The sequence below is a fragment of the Nerophis ophidion genome, linkage group LG26, assembly GCF_033978795.1.
Source record: "Nerophis ophidion isolate RoL-2023_Sa linkage group LG26, RoL_Noph_v1.0, whole genome shotgun sequence".
NCBI classification, from domain to species: Eukaryota; Metazoa; Chordata; class Actinopteri; order Syngnathiformes; family Syngnathidae; genus Nerophis; species Nerophis ophidion.
Genome location: NC_084636.1, coordinates 28,827,569 through 28,844,059, shown reverse-complemented (window position 1 = coordinate 28,844,059; position 16,491 = coordinate 28,827,569). Strand labels below are relative to the sequence as shown.

Genomic DNA, 16,491 nt, shown 5'->3' with positions numbered 1-16,491 from the left:
AGTCTCACAAAACTAGCACATACAAGCTAGCGAGCTATGATGTCAACATCAATGTAATTCTTGTAAAGGGTATAAAAAGGAGTATTGAAGCTGGACAAATAATATGCTAAAAACTCATGTGGTATTGGAAAGAGAGGAGGACTTGTTTGTATAACTTATCAGCACTACCTCCCGTATGGAATCTGTGGTTCCTACAAAAACTTTGCGCTCCTTCCCGAACAACAAACCCTGGATTACCAGCAATGTTATCAAAGTCCTTAACAAGAAAAAGAGGGCATTCAAGGAGGTAGACCAGGCAGATCTGAAGCGTGTGCAGGGGGAACTCAAGGTCCAACACCAGGAGGCAAAGGAGTGTCATGACTGGGTTGCATCCTACTGCAGGGTCGTTCTCCCAGGATGCAGACGGACAACTCCGGACGAAGCGTGAAGGTAGGATATGATTTATTTCTCATAAATCATACCACATAAAAAATACAGGAAACAAACACAAGAGACGCGTGCCGATTGCAAGTGGAGCTAAGTTAAAACTTAGCACAGGAATCAAAAGAAACGAAAAGCAACATCCAACGTGACTGTTGCTTAAAGCCAGTGTGTGGCGAGCAACGTGAATAAGTAGCTCTATGATTAACGCCCGGCAGCAGGTGAGTGTGCCGAACACTAATCAGAGGCAGGTGTAACCAAAAACAAACCCAGGGGTCCACAAAACAGGAACTGGGGGAATCCAAAACTTAACAGAACATGAACCAGGCAACGGATCATGACAAAGAGTACAGAAGGAAGGTAGAGCGGAAGCTGCAAAACCAGATGAGGGAGGTCTGGGAGGGCATGAAAGAAGACAACAACACAGGAGATGTGGACTCTGCGATAGCAAACCAGCTCAACTTATTTTTGATCAGGTTTGACGGCCCTGTTGCTGCAGCCAGTGTCTTTCCCCCCCCCAAGCACCACTCTTCACACGCCCATACTCGCTTCCACCGACCTCACCACTAGGAAAAGCAAAACCCCTCCCCCCTCCACACCCCAGGACAGTGTAACCCCCCCCCCCCCCCCCTTCCATCGCCTCCCAGGTGACCAAAGAGCTGAAAACGCTCCGCCCAAGGAAAGCAGCAGCAGGCCCAGACAAGGTGTGTCCTAGGATGCTAAAGGCCTGCTCTGCTGAGCTGAGGGAGCCGCTTCAGCATGTCTACAACATGAGCTTGCAGCTGGGAGTGTCCCTTTGCTCTGGAAGACTTTGTGCCTCATTCCAGTTCCTAAAAAGCAAAACCCCAGTGAGCCGGGCGACTTCAGACCTATTGCCCTAACATCCCACGTCATGAAGAGCTTTGAACGGCATCTAAGACCCCAGGCCCAACACGCGCAGGATCCACTGCAGTTTGTATACCAGGAGAAAATAGGCGGGGACAATGCTATTGTCTACACAGGTCTTACTCGAGAGGGAGCAAGGTGATGAGAATCAAGTTTTTTGACTTCTCAAGCCACTTTAATTCCATCCATCCCTTCCTACTGAGAGACAAGCTAAGATGAGGGTGGACTCGCACCTGGTGAGATGGATCACTGTTCTGACTTCATCACCAGAAGGCTACAGTACGTCAGACTGAAGAACTGCATATCTGACACTGGTCTGCAGCACCAGAGAACCACAGGGGACTGGGGTTTACTCTGTAAACTTCTGACTTCCAGTATAACTACGAGCTCTGGCATGTGCAGAAATATGCAACAGACACTGTGATGAATGGTTGCGTCAAGGATGGACAGGAGAAGGAATACAGGAGTCTGATTGAGGACTTTGTGACACGGTGTAGTTCTAACCATCTGCAGTTTAACACCTCCAAAACCAAGGAGATGGTGGTTGACTTCAAAAGGACTAAACCACATCTATCAGTTTCCATTGAGGGGGTCGACGTGGAGGTGGTCAGGACTTACTGGTTTTTGTGAGTGCAGTTGGATGGGATGACAAGCTAGACTAGTTGCCAAAGATGGACGCTACCAGCACATGTAAAATGTTGAATTTATATAATTTTATTATCTATTGCTGGATGCCTTGAATTTACCTCAGGATCAATAAAGTATGTATCCATCTATGTATCGATCTACTGTGAATCCTTTGAGTCCAATCAATGCAAGGCATCAGAATAAAGTAATACAAGAACTTACAGTATATTCTTGTCTTTATGGGAGAAGGGAATCCTTATGCATTCAACATGCTTGTATTTTTATTAAACACTTAACATGTTAACAAAAACACACACGTATATGTATGTATGAGTGTGTGTGTGTGTGTGTGTGTGTGTGTGTATATATATATGTGTGTGTATGTATATGTAGCTGTTCTGTTACAGCTAAAAGTAGTAAACTCTTGTTAAAGTGTGTCATGCTTGTTATTTAACATTGTTACATATACATTTGTCATCATCATGTGGTCAGGGCTGTTGTTATATATTTGAGAAGTGTGTACTTTGAATCAAACTTTAGTGAATGGAAGTTCCATAAGCCAAGCAGATACATTTACGGTATATGTTTTAATTGCTGATGCATTAAAACATTTTTTCAAATGCGTCAGAAAATAACCCGTTTCGTACACTGTTGTCATTCAATGTGCAGTAGGGTGTAAATGTGTTTCTGTAAAGTATTTCTCCAGCAACGGTCATGTGGTGACATCAATTATGGTATTTTGAGAGGTAATCATTGAAGTCACTGAAGGCCTAGTTGGGAAACGCACGGCCCGCCACTGGTAAATTCTGCATAATGTATGAGACTATGTATGTATGCTGTTGTTCAACAATATTTGTATTTCACTTCTAGATTGTCTAGACCCGGGGTGTCAAACGTAACAGGTTTTATCAGGCCCGAAGGATGAGTTTGCTAAGTATTAAAAGGAGCCAACATTTTTTAATTAAAGAAACCGTAATTCTAAATGTGTCCACTAGATGTCACAATAGCAATTCTTTGTAGATCAGGGGTAAGGAACCTATGGCTGTAGATCCAGATGTGGCCCTTTTGATGACTGCATCTGGCTCTCAGATAAATCTTAGCTGACATTGCTTAACATAAGTAATGAATAATTCCGCAGGTAATCACAGTGTTAAAAATAACGTTCAAATTATAAAACATTCTCATGCATTTTAATCCAACCATCCATTTTCTATCGCACCTTTTCAAGTTATTATACTCTAAAAATGTTGGTCTTACTTAAAAATGCACGCATTTAGTTGTATTCAGTGTTAAAAGAAATATTACATGGCTCTCACGGAAATACATTTTGAAATATCTGGCTTTCATGGCTCTCCCAGCCAAAAAGGTTCCCGACCCATGTTGTAGATCAGGGGTGCCCACACTTTTTCTGCAGGTGAGCTACTTTTCAATTGACCAACTCGAGGGGATCTACCTCATTTATATATATCATTTATATTTATTTATTTATGAAAGAGACATTTTTGTAAACAAGTTAAATGTGTTTAATGATAATACAAGCATGTGTAACACATAGATGTCTTTCTTTCACAAAGACAAGAATATAAGTTGGTGTATTACCTGATTCTGATGACTTGCATTGATTGGAATCAGACAGTAATGATGATAACGCCCACATTTTCAAATGGAGAAAAAAAGTTGTCCTTTCTGTACAATACCACATGAAAGTGGTTGGTTTTTGGCATCTAATTCATCCAGCTTCCATACACTTTACAAGAAAAACATTGGCGGCAAATTCCGTAGCTTGCTTGATTGACATTCACGGCACCCGAGGGGTCTTGTGAGATGACGCTGGCTGCTGCCAGTTCATTATTATGAAAAAATGACAGAGAGGAAGGCGAGAAACACTTTTTATTTCAACAGACTTTCGTGCCGTCCCTTCCGTCAAAACTCTAAAGGCTGACTGCACATTTCCTATCTTCACAATAAAAGCCCTGCTTCATGCTGCCTGCGCTAACAAAATAAGAGTCTCGGAAAGCTGGCGTGCACAAGTGATGTGCACGCCAGCTTTCTGAGGGATCGCTTGTGCACGCCAGTTTTCCGAGACTCTGTATTTAGTTAGCGCAGGCAGAATGAAGCAGGGCTTTTATTGTGAAGATAGGAAATGTGCAGTCGGCCTTTAGAGTTTTGACTGAAGGTACGGCGCGAGAGTCTGTTGAAATAAAAAGTGTTTCTCGCCTTCCTCTAGGTCATATTTTCATAATAATGATCTTGCAGCAGCCAGCGTCATCTCACAAGACCCTCCGGTACCGTGAATGTCATTTAAGTGACGTATTGGTGAAGATTGATGATCACTAATTTCTAGGTCTATTTTGTTTAAAAGCCTGGCTGGAGATCGACTGACACACCCCCCGCGGTCGACTGGTAGCTCGCGATCGACGTAATGGGCACCCCTGTTGTAGATGATGTTACAGATGTAAAAAAATTAAACCCAAGTCGAGTAAAATGAGCAAACTACATAAATAACATCCTGTAATTTGATTTCGATATATTTTTTTTATCTTGATAGATTGAAAACTAACATCAATGAGTTGACTGATGAACATTATCACATGATTTATTTACTAAGTATAAATAACGACAAAGATGGAATACAACTAACCGCAACATGTAAGTGTAAAAAAAACATTATGATCTGTACATCTCCAGAATGTGCTTGTTCTATTTTTAAACAAAGAAAACAATCTGATTTGGTCTTTATTCTTAAGTTATTGTGCCGTGATTTTAGCAGTCCGGCCCACTTAGGAGTACATTTTTCTCTATTTGGCCCAAGATCTAAAATGAGTTTGACACCCCTGGACTAGACAGTTCCAGGATGTCACCCATTAAGTCCCATTCTGCGTAATACTGCATTTCAGAATAAAAGTCCTGCAAAGTCTGCAGCTGTTGCTGACGCACCTTTCAGGAAGTTGCAGATGCTGCTCCTCTCCTTGCCCATGGTGACCACAGGTGAGTCGGGGGCTTCTCTCCCAACAAACGCCTCTTGTCCCAAAGACATCCACATGTGATGTGTGGCGGTTTTGACGAAATCCAACGACATGAAGGTGGGACCCCAGTCTTCGTACGCAAATCTGGGATTCTTGGACATGAGAATCGTTTGATCGGATTTAAGGATAGCCTTCTTGGCCAAGCTCGGCGAAATGAGACGCAAAATTTGAAGCAGCGTAACAAAACAAATCAAATACATGCATATGCATGCTGTTTGAATGTAAACTCCAACTTTTTGCAGAAACATGACTTCGATTGTGCTTGAAGTCCTGAGTGTTTCTGCGCAGCTTGGAGAGTCGTCACAATATAACAAATGTCCGTTAACGCCTACATGGAGTGATGCCTTCAGTGGCAACTCGGAATTTCGACAATTCGCCGTTGCGTATATACTGAAGACAATTGTGTATATGCGGTGCAAAATATTTAACGTCGACGAAGCCCCCCTGCGACCCCGAAAGAGACAAGCGGTAGAAATGGATGGATGGATATTTAACGTCGATGAGGCTCCAGCACCCCCCTCTACCCCGAAAGGGACAAATTAAAGAAAATGGATGGATGGATTGATTGATAGATACTTTTATTAGTAGATTGCACAGTACAGTACATATTCCGTACAATTGACCACTAAATGGTAACACCCGAATAAGTTTTTCAACTTTTTAAGTCTGGGTCCACGTTAATCAATTCATGGTACAAATATACTATCAGCCTAATACAGTCATCACACAGGTTAATAATCGTAGTATACACATTGAATTATTTACAATCCGGGGGGTGGGATGAGGAACTTTGGTTGATATCAGTACTTCAGTCATCAACAATTGCATCAACAGAGAAATGGACATTGAAACAGTGTAGATCAGGGGCGCTCACACTTTTTCTGCAGGCGAGCTACTTTTCAATTGACCAAGTCAAGGAGATCTACCTCATTCCTATTTATAATTTATATTTATTTATTTATGAAAGAGACATTTTTGTTAAGTTAATGGTGTTTAATGATAATACAAGCATGTTTAACACACATAGATTCCTTTCTTTCATGGAGACAAGAATATAAGTTGGTGTATCACCTCATTCTGATGACTTGCATTGATTGGAATTAAACAGTGGTGCTGATAACGTCCGCATTTTCAAATGGAGGAAAAAAAAGTCCTCCTTTCTGTCCAATACCACATGAAAGTGGTTGGATTTGGCATCTCATTTGTCCAACTTGCATACTCGTTTTTAAACACTTTGTTATGAGAGTAGCATATGTGTGTGGCCCTTTAATGTCTGGCAGCAGGTGAGTGACGTCAGTGACTGTGCGGGTGGGCAAGCAAGTGAGAAAGCGGTCGCTGAGGGCGGGGGAGAAATACATTGGCATCAAACTCCGTAGCTTGCTAGCTTGTGCACGCTAGCTTTCTGAGACTCTTATTTTGTTAGCACAGGCAGGATGAAACAGGTCTTTTATGGTGAAGACAGGAACTGTGCAGTCGGTCTTTAGAGTTTTGACAGTAGGTACGGAGTCTCTAGAAATAAAATGTGTTTCTCTGCGTCCGCCCTGTTAGTGATTTTTTTCTTAAATATGAGCTCGCAGCAGCCAGCGTCATCTCACAAGATCCTCGGGTGCCGAGAATGTCAAACAACTGACGAAAGTGAAGTCTTGGTATGATTGATGATTGCTCATTTTTATGTCTATTTTTTAATGCCTGGCTTGAGATCGACTGACACACCCTCCGAGATCGACCAGTCGATCGCGATCGACGTAATGCCCACCCCTGGTGTAGGTCTTATAGGATATGTACAGCGAGCAGAGAACATAGTGAGTTCAGATAGCATAAGAACAAGTATATACATTAGAAGTACATTTGATCATTTACATTAGGTTATTTATAATCCGGGGACATGGGATGTGAATGGAGGAAGGTATTAGTAAAGGGTTGAAGTTGCCTGGAGGTGTCGTTTTAGAGCGGTTATGAAGGAATATAGAGATGCACTTACTTTTATACCTGTTGGGAGTGCATTCCCCATTGATGTGGCATAGAAAGAGAAATGGATATACATTGCTTAAGACAGGGGTGACCAAACTTTTTCCACTGAGGGCCGTACACGGAAAAATTAAAGCAAGCGGGACCCATTTATTTTAAAAACCAATGCAATATATGAATAAAAAATATACATTTAGGCCTCCACTCAGGCTTGATCCCGGGGACCCCAAAGGGTTTTGGTAAAAATAAAATGTTAAAAATGTGTTATTATTCAGTGTTATTATTTTTATTATTATTCAAGTTTTAAATCTATAGATCAACATTAGGTCTATCTGTCAATATGACGTTTTTAAAGTTGTATACTCTTTTTGTCAAAGAAAACCATGTTTTTTTATGGAAAAAAAACACAAAATATGCAATATTTTCACCCAATAAAATTTTTAAATAGAATATTTGAGATTATATAAAATTTGGAGCCGTAAAAAGGTCAATTCATAACACCGTTGATTTTAATTGACTATTATTTTTTGTGCAATGACACTTAAAAACAAAACACACTGATCCATAGAGGTCCTACTCATTAAAGTGTTAAAAAATAAATATATATATTTTTTACTGTTTACTTTTAACACAATGGTCTCGAGATCAACTTCAGATCCGTCCATTCGTCAATTATACGTTTTTTTTTGTAGTTTATGTTTTTTGTTTGTTCGTTTGGAATGGCAGGTCTCCCCGGGTTTTAAAACAAGTTTTTGGGATCTTTAGAAGACCGAAGGGTGCGCCCTGAGGAGTAGGGTCAGTAATGTAATGAGGGGCCCCACCATGCAACGCACGGAATGTCAGGACTAAAGTTTTAAAGCCCAATGCGGAATTTAACTGGAAGCCAATAAAGACTGGATAGAACGGGGGTGATGTGGGCTGTTCTGGGTGCACTGGTCAAAAGTCTGGCAGCCGCATTTTATACAGTCCTTTAGCATCGACTTGTTGAAGAGAGTGAAAAGAGAATTGCAATAGTCAACGAGGCGAAATGAACGCTTACACTGTTGATTGCTCCTTCTCACATTATTATTGCACGGATTTATCAAGTTAATTTAAACTGCCAAATTGTTATATACTCAATTGAAGTTCATTTATATAGCCCTTTTTGTTTGTTCGTTTTAGGCCATTCTTTGAAAAAAAAAAACAGCTAAGTTTTTTTATATGGCAAACACAAAATACGCAACATTTGCCCCCAAAAATATCTCAAAGTGGAATATTTAATGTGACGTAATTGGAGCCTTGAATTGGTCAATAATTCATAATTGATTTTGATTCACTATTTTTATTTTTTTTTTAAGAAAGAAACAGCCTGCACGGCAGCTTTGTGTTATTAGAGTAAACATTGCAACATGTTCGTTACATTTCACCGGTTTTCTCTTTTAAAACACTTTTTATGTTTTTAATTTTTTTCCATAGTATTTTTAAAATGTGCCGTGGGGGCGTTAAAAGATTACCTGCGGGACGCAAATGGGCCCCAGGCCTCACTTTGGACACCCCGGGCTTAAGTTAACCCATATGAAAAAAAAATAGTTTCGAAGAAATACATCCATACAATTCTTCTTTGTTAATTTCTTAGTAAGTAAGTAAGTAAATTGTATTCGTAAAGTGCTTTTCACAGATACTGCAATCACAAATAGCTGTACAAAACATAGGTAATGTAAAACAACAATTTAATTAAAACAGGGGCAACATCATAAAAAAGATACAAAGTTGATTAAAAATGATGGTTAAAAGGTGCATTAACTAAAAGCTCTACTAAAAAGAGAAGTTTTCAAATGTTTCTTAAAAGTTTCAACAGAGTCAAGATCACTGAGGGACTGCTGCAAATTGTTCCAGAATCAGTGAGCTACAACCTGGAATGGCAGGTCTCCCCGGGTTTTAAAACAAGTTTTGGGGATCTTTAGAAGACCGGAGGCTGCGCCCTGAGGAGTAGGGTCAGTAATGTAATGAGGGGCCCCACCATGCAACGCACGGAATGTCAGGACTAAAGTTTTAAAGCCCAATGCGGAATTTAACTGGAAGCCAATAAAGACTGGATAGAACGGGGGTGATGTGGGCTGTTCTGGGTGCACTGGTCAAAAGTCTGGGAGCCGTATTTTATACAGTCCTTTAGCATCGACTTGTTGAAGAGAGTGAAAAGAGAATTGCAATAGTCAACGAGACGAAATGAACGCTTGCACTGTTGATTGCTTCTTCTCACATTATTATTGCACGGATTTAACAAGTTAATTTATCTGACAGTTTTAAACTGCCAAATTGTTATATACTCAATTGAAGTTCATTTATATAGCCCTAAATCACAAGTGTATCAAAGGGCTGCACAAGCAACAACAGTGTGTGTGTATATGTATGTATATATATCCATCCATCCATTTTCTACCGCTTATTCCCTTTTGGGGTCGCGGGGGGCGCTGGCGCCTATCTCGGCTACAATCGGGCGGAAGGCGGAGTACACCCTGGACAAGTCGCCACCTCATTGCAGGGCTAATATATATGTATGTATATATATATATATATATATATATATATATGTATATGTATGTATGTATATATGTATGTATGTATGTATGTACTGTATGTGTGTGTATATATATATATCTATATATATATATATATATATATATATATATCGTCACAATCAAAAGTTTACATACACTTGTAAAGAACATAATGGTTGTCTTGAGTTTCAAATAATTTCGACAACTATTATTTTTTGTGATAGAGTGACTAGAGCACATACTTGTTGGTCACGAAAAACATTCATGAAATTTAGTTCTTTTATGAATTTATTATGGGTCTACTGAAAATGTGACCAAATCTGCTGGGTCAAAAGTATACATACAGCAATGTTAGTTAATATTTGGTTACATGTCCCTTGGCAAGTTTCACTGCAATAAGGGGCTTTTGGTAGACATCCGCAAGCTTCTGGTTGAATTTTTCACCATTCCTCTTTAGTGCTGTTTGGCTAAATTTGTTGGTTTTCTGACATGGACTTGTTTCTTCAGTATTGTCCACACGTTTAAGTCAGGACTTTGGGAAGGCTGATCTAAAACCTTAATTCTAGCCTGATTAAGCCATTCCTTTACCACTTTTGACGTGAGTTTGGGGTCATTGTTCTGTTGGAACACCAACTACGCCCAAGACCCAAGAGCATAATACCATCACCACATGCTTGACGGGAGGGTGGTGTTCCTTGGATTAAAGGCCTCACCTTTTTTCCTCCAAACATATTGTGGCCAAACAGCCCAATTTTTGTTTCATCTGACATCACATGGACAAGGAGGAACATTTTGTGGTTCTGAAAGCTTTGTTTATAATTGCTGCCTTTGATTAAACCTCAGTTATCTTTGGTTTTGCTCACATTTGCTTTCTTTTGTTTAGACTCGCCGAGTTGGTGGTTTACGAAACACTCGTAGCAAAGATGCATTTTAAGAACCCTGAAACAAGATAAAATACACGTAATATGAAGATACCTAAGAGGGAAATGCTAAATGTTTAAAGTATATCAAACAATCCTTTAACAAAGTGATCACTGCAGACTTGTGTGTTCTTCGACTATGCTCACTTGGACTGTAGTGCTATATTCGAGAGCCACTTTTCTTGTCGCTGTTTTGTAAAATATTGCACAATTTTATAGTTTTCGCGATTGGAACGGTTCTAACAGCCTAAGATAACGCAAGCATAGGCCATTTTTCTTCGACAAAAGCAAAATGCCATCACACACTCTCTTGATTACCACATCAAGTCTGGCATGCTTATGAGCAGGATGTCACGTCAGTTGAATACAAATAATAATTTTTTATCCTTTAACTTTACAGGGAATGCCAACTCTGGAGCATGAATACAAAATAATTGCCTCTTTTCACTTTGTCACCGCCGGCCGATACCAAACAACCCGATCGGTCAACGTATGCGCGTAGGTTATGTCATTTTCTGGACTTGGAAATATTTTACGACAGAGCTTCTGCGACGTCACGTTCTGGATATTTCAATGTTTTGTATAAATTGAATAGCTTACTTATAAGTAAAAGGGTAAACAAATATAAAAATAAACAAGGGATATAAATCATGTCAAAAATCGATTTTATTTTCCATTTAAGGTTGCTGAACACATCACTCAGGTTTCCGTACGGATCAGTACGGTTTTAAAATACTGTATTTTAAAATTGCGTTTTTTTTGTTGTTGTAATCTTTTATATGACATTGTTAATAAAATAAAGATTACAAAAAAAAACGAAAACCATGCTGCGCACATACAAGTTGATGAAAATGACATAAGCTTTGCGCCTGCATAAACCAATCGGGTCTTTCTGAACTTGTCAGGTAGCAACACACTTCACCAACCTGAGAACATGAATACAAATCAGTTGGCTACCGATTAACTTCACCGATTAATGAGTAGTTTGCTCTGTTGGCCATTTAAACCCATTGTAAAAATATGGGTCAAAGTGCTCTCTAGACAGCTCAGTACAAAATGCGCACTTTTATTTCTAAATATGGGACGATTGCGTTTTTCAAGGGACAGATGGTAACCATAAGCTATAAAAGCGAGGCTACCTATAGCACAATAAAACCTACGGTTGTTTTAGCTATTTATCTACATTAAAATCTAGCTGTTAATTAACCAACAAAGTGGTGTGAAACAGTGTTTGCCCCTGAAGAGAGGGGAACTTTTTCACCTACACATGTTCATTTAACCTTTAATAAAGCTCACCAAGTCTTTGTCAATTTTCAGATTCCCCATCTCAGATTTATTTTGCAGTGTGATTGTTTGAAGCAAATAAATACAATTCCCGCATGGCCACAGGCAGGGAAAGGGAGACACCCTGCCACCTCTGGCTCCTTGCAAATTGTCTGTCTTCTCCTTCTTCCCAAGGACCGATAGTGTTTCAAAGTGGGGTTGCGTTGTCTTTGTCCTATCTGATTTTGGTTTCCATGGTAATTTCTCCTTCCGCTGGCCTATCTTGATTATTGCCGCACGCAAATTCCTCACACCCGCATGTCAGGGCTCTGTGTGTCTCTTTATATGTGTTATTTAGAACTAGAGTTGCAAAGGAGTAGATAGTTTCCGGTAAATTTCCGCAAACTTTCCGGAAATTTACCACTGGAAGTTAAGCTCGGGAAGTTTGGAAATATTGACCATTTTTTGATCATTCAACGTTGGACACCGTCCATGGGAATTAATAGGAATATATGTGAATTAATGGGGAATTACAATAATGATATATTATTGAGCATGTGTCTATATGCTGCTGCATCTTTGTGGCATTTTTGACGTAGCTCTTTGCACAGTATTTGCAAATGTACACAGCCTTTCCGCCTGCATTGGTTGGGGTAAAATGTCTCCACACAACAGATGGTGTACGTGGCATTATTGTGTTTGCATTTATTTATTCTTGTAAAACACTAATGCAATGCCACACACAGATATAGTCAGCTAAAAAAATGAAGCAGTTTTTAAAAATATTTTACCGATGGACAAATGAATAGAAATAGTCTCGATGAATAAATGAACACTCAATCAGCATAATAAATCAAACTATACGCTACATTCTTGTATGACAACAGAATGGCTAGCAGAACAGAAGGCAGAGGAAACTACACGTTTTGATTTAGTATTTGCTAGTTGAACTTTACAGATCACAAAAAAGGTAAATTCGGATCGCTAACGTTGTTCGCATAAATAAATGGGTTGTACTTGTATAGCGCTTTTCTACCTTCAAAGTACTCAAAGCGCTTTGACACTACTTCCACATTGAAATGAATGGGATTTAACACAGAGAGAATTAGCATTACTGCTAACGGAGAAATATTTTTGGTTCATTATGAGACTGTAGTGGTACATAAACCTAGCTAATCAGAGATATTGGCCCCAAAATCATTTAACAAGTGCAGGAACAGCTAGCTACCTTGAGTGGAAGTCTGCTGGAGTAGTCTACAGTCATACAGTAACAAGCAATTACACCTCCTATTAAACTTAAATACCGTAGATTAGGGGTGCCCACACTTTTTCTGCAGGCGAGCTACTTTTCAATTGACCAACTCGAGGGGATCTACCTCATTTATATATATCATTTATATTTATTTATTTATGAAAGAGACATTTTTGTAAACAAGTTAAATGATAATACAAGCATGTGTAACACATATAGATGTCTTTCTTTCACGAAGACAAGAATATAAGTTGGTGTATTACCTGATTCTGATGACTTGCATTGATTGGAATCAGACAGTAATGATGATAACGCCCACATTTTCAAATGGAGGAGAAAAAAAGTTGTCCTTTCTGTACAATACCACATGAAAGTGGTTGGTTTTTGGCATTTAATTCATCCAGCTTCCATACGCTTTACAAGAAAAACATTGGCGGCAAATTCCGTAGCTTGCTTGATTGACATTCACGGCACCCGAGGGTCTTGTGAGATGACGCTGGCTGCTGCCAGTTCATTATTATGAAAAAATGACAGAGAGGAAGGCGAGAAACACTTTTTATTTCAACAGACTTTCGCGCCGTCCCTTCCGTCAAAACTCTAAAGGCCGACTGCACATTTCCTATCTTCACAAATAAAAGCCCTGCTTCATGCTGCCTGCGCTAACAAAATAAGAGTCTCTGAAAGCTGGCGTGCACAAGTGATGTGCACGCCAGCTTTCTGAGGGATCGCTTGTGCACGCCAGTTTTCCGAGACTCTGTATTTAGTTAGCGCAGGCAGCATGAAGCAGGGCTTTTATTGTGAAGATAGGAAATGTGCAGTCGGCCTTTAGAGTTTTGACGGAAGGTACGGCGCGAGAGTCTGTTGAAATAAAAAGTGTTTCTCGCCTTCCTCTCGGTCATATTTTCATAATAATGATCTTGCAGCAGCCAGCGTCATCTCACAAGACCCTCCGGTACCGTGAATGTCATTTAAGTGGTGAAGATTGATGACCCCCCCCGCGGTCGACTGGTAGCTCGCGGTCGACTGGTAGCTCGCGATCGACGTAATGGGCACCCCTGCCGTAGACCAAATATATTCACCCCAGTAATATCATCAAAACTTACCTGACTGGATGAAGTCCTTGGGTTCAAATACTAGTGTGGCCTCAATAGCCCTGCTCGAGTGTGTAACATGCTGGAATTATCTGTGCATGTGATGGAGGAATGCACAGGAAAGGGTTGAAATTCTATTGAATTTGCCTTAAATCAGGTTGTTTTAGCTAATAATCATGTTGCAAGATCTAGTGTGTTGCATTTAATGTTTATTCCCATTATTTTTCCATTAATTCCCGTTAATTCTCATGGAAAGTTTCCAACTTGTAATATTCCCGGAATTTTGTAATCCTATTTAGAATTAACCATTTACAGTAATACCTAATGATACATTTTAAGAACGATGTGCAGAAATATGATGTTAAGATCAACATACTAATTAGGTGTACTGTATGTGTATGCTGGCAATATATGTAGTTAGCATTAAAATATTCAAATCCTTGATCCTATTCCTGAGTATAATTTTTTTGTATGTTTGTCGCACTTAATGTTTCAAATCAAACATTTAGATATTCGTCAAAGACAACACAAGTGGAAACAAAATGCATTTTTTATTATTAAGAACAAATCCAAACCTCTATGTCCCTGTGTGAAAAACTAAATGCCCCCTAAACCTAATTACTGGTTGGGCAACTTTTGCCAGCAACAACTGCAATCAAGCGTTTGCAATAACTTGCAATGAGTCTGACAGCGCTGTGGACTAATTTTGGCCCGCTCATCTTTGCTGAATTATTGTAATTCAGCAACACTAAAAGGTTTGAGCATGAATCGTTTTTTTAAAGGTCATGCCACAGCATCTCAATAGGATTCAGGTCAGGACTTTGACTCAGCCACTCCAAAGTCTTCATTTTGTTTTTCTTCAGTTCAGAGGTAAATTTGCTGGTGTGTTTTGGATCTCTGTCCTGCTACAGAACTCAAGTATGCTTCAGCTACAGGTCATGAACAGGTGGGCTGGAAATTCTCCTTCAGGATTTTTGGTAGACAGCATAATTTATGGCTCCATTTAGTACAGCAAGTCTTCTAGGCCCTGAAGCAACAAAACAACCCCAGATCATCACACTACCACCATCAAATTTGACAAGGTAGTTGTTCTTTTGTCTGAAAAGCTGTGTTACTTTTGCACCAAATGTAACAAGACACCTTCCAAAAGTTGAATTTGTTCTTGTCAGACCAAAAAATATTCTCTCAAAGGTATTCTGGATCATCAATATGTTTTTTGGCAAAATTGAGATGAGCCTAATGTTTTTTTGATCAGCAATGATTTTTGTCTTGGAACTCTGCCGTGCAGGCCGTTTTCACCCGGTGTGTTTCGTATAGTGGAGCCATAAACACTGACTTTCACTGAGGCATGGAAGGCCTGCAGTTCTTTGGATGTTGTTGTGGGGTCTTTTTTGACCTCTTAGATAAGTCGTCACTGTGCTCTTTGGGTAATATTAGTTTACCGGCCACTCTGGTTTTCGCCTCTTGTTGGTAATGGCTCTAACCGTAGTTCCCTGGAGTCCTAAAGCTTTAGAAATAACTTTGTAACCTCTTCCAGATTGAAGCATCTGAATACTTTATTTATCATTTGTTCCTGAATTTCTTTAGACCGCGGCATGATGTCCAGCTTTTGGGGATCTTTTGGTTTACTTCACTTTGTCAGCATGTCCTTAGTATTTTCTGGATTGAGAAAATGTGTTGCAACAGTTAAGCTGGGATGTGGCTAGAGAAACTGAACTCATGTGTGATAAACCACATCTAAGTTCTGTGTTAACAAGGTGGGCAATCAGTTTTACACACCGGGCCAAGTAGATTTGGATTTTTGTCTTCCTTAATAATAACCTTCATTTAAAAAGCTGTATTTTGTATTTAGTTGTATTGTCTTTAACCAATGTTCAAATTTCATTGATGATCTAAAGCAGGGGTGCCCACACTTTTTCTGCAGGCGAGCTACTTTTCAATTGACCAACTCGAGGGGATCTACCTCATTTACATATATCATTTATATTTATTTATTTATGAAAGAGACATTTTTGTAAACAAGTTAAATGTGTTTAAAGATAATACAAGCATGTGTAACACATAGATGTCTTTCTTTCACGAAGACAAGAATATAAGTTGGTGTATTACCTGATTCTGATGACTTGCATTGATTGGAATCAGACAGTAATTTTCAAATGGAGGAGAAAAAAAGTTGTCCTTTCTGTACAATATCACATGAAAGTGGTTGGTTTTTGGCATCTAATTCATCCAGCTTCCATACACTTTACAAGAAAAACATTGGCGGCAAATTCCGTAGCTTGCTTGATTGACATTCACGGCACCCGAGGGTCTTGTGAGATGACGCTGGCTGCTGCCAGTTCATTATTATGAAAGTGATGTGCACGCCAGCTTTCTGAGGGATCGCTTGTGCACGCCAGTTTTCCGAGACTCTGTATTTAGTTAGCGCAGGCAGCATGAAGCAGGGCTTTTATTGTGAAGATAGGAAATGTGCAGTCGGCCATTAGAGTTTTGATGGAAGGT

General features: G+C 39.6%; 2 protein-coding genes across 3 annotated transcripts in view; one reads left to right on the top strand and one right to left on the bottom strand.

The window, feature by feature from the left end:
- Nucleotides 1–5,275, bottom strand: part of dio1 (iodothyronine deiodinase 1) — a 38,473-nt gene extending 33,198 nt beyond the window's left edge. The window contains exon 1 of the mRNA XM_061888595.1: nt 4,870–5,275. Coding sequence (XP_061744579.1) covers nt 4,870–5,206 — 337 coding nt within the window. The 5' untranslated portion in view covers nt 5,207–5,275. The remainder of the gene's footprint in view (nt 1–4,869) is intronic.
- The window catches only part of LOC133543801 (zinc finger protein GLIS1), a 338,673-nt gene that overhangs the window by 46,885 nt on the left and 275,297 nt on the right, over nt 1–16,491 (top strand). The window lies entirely within an intron of this gene.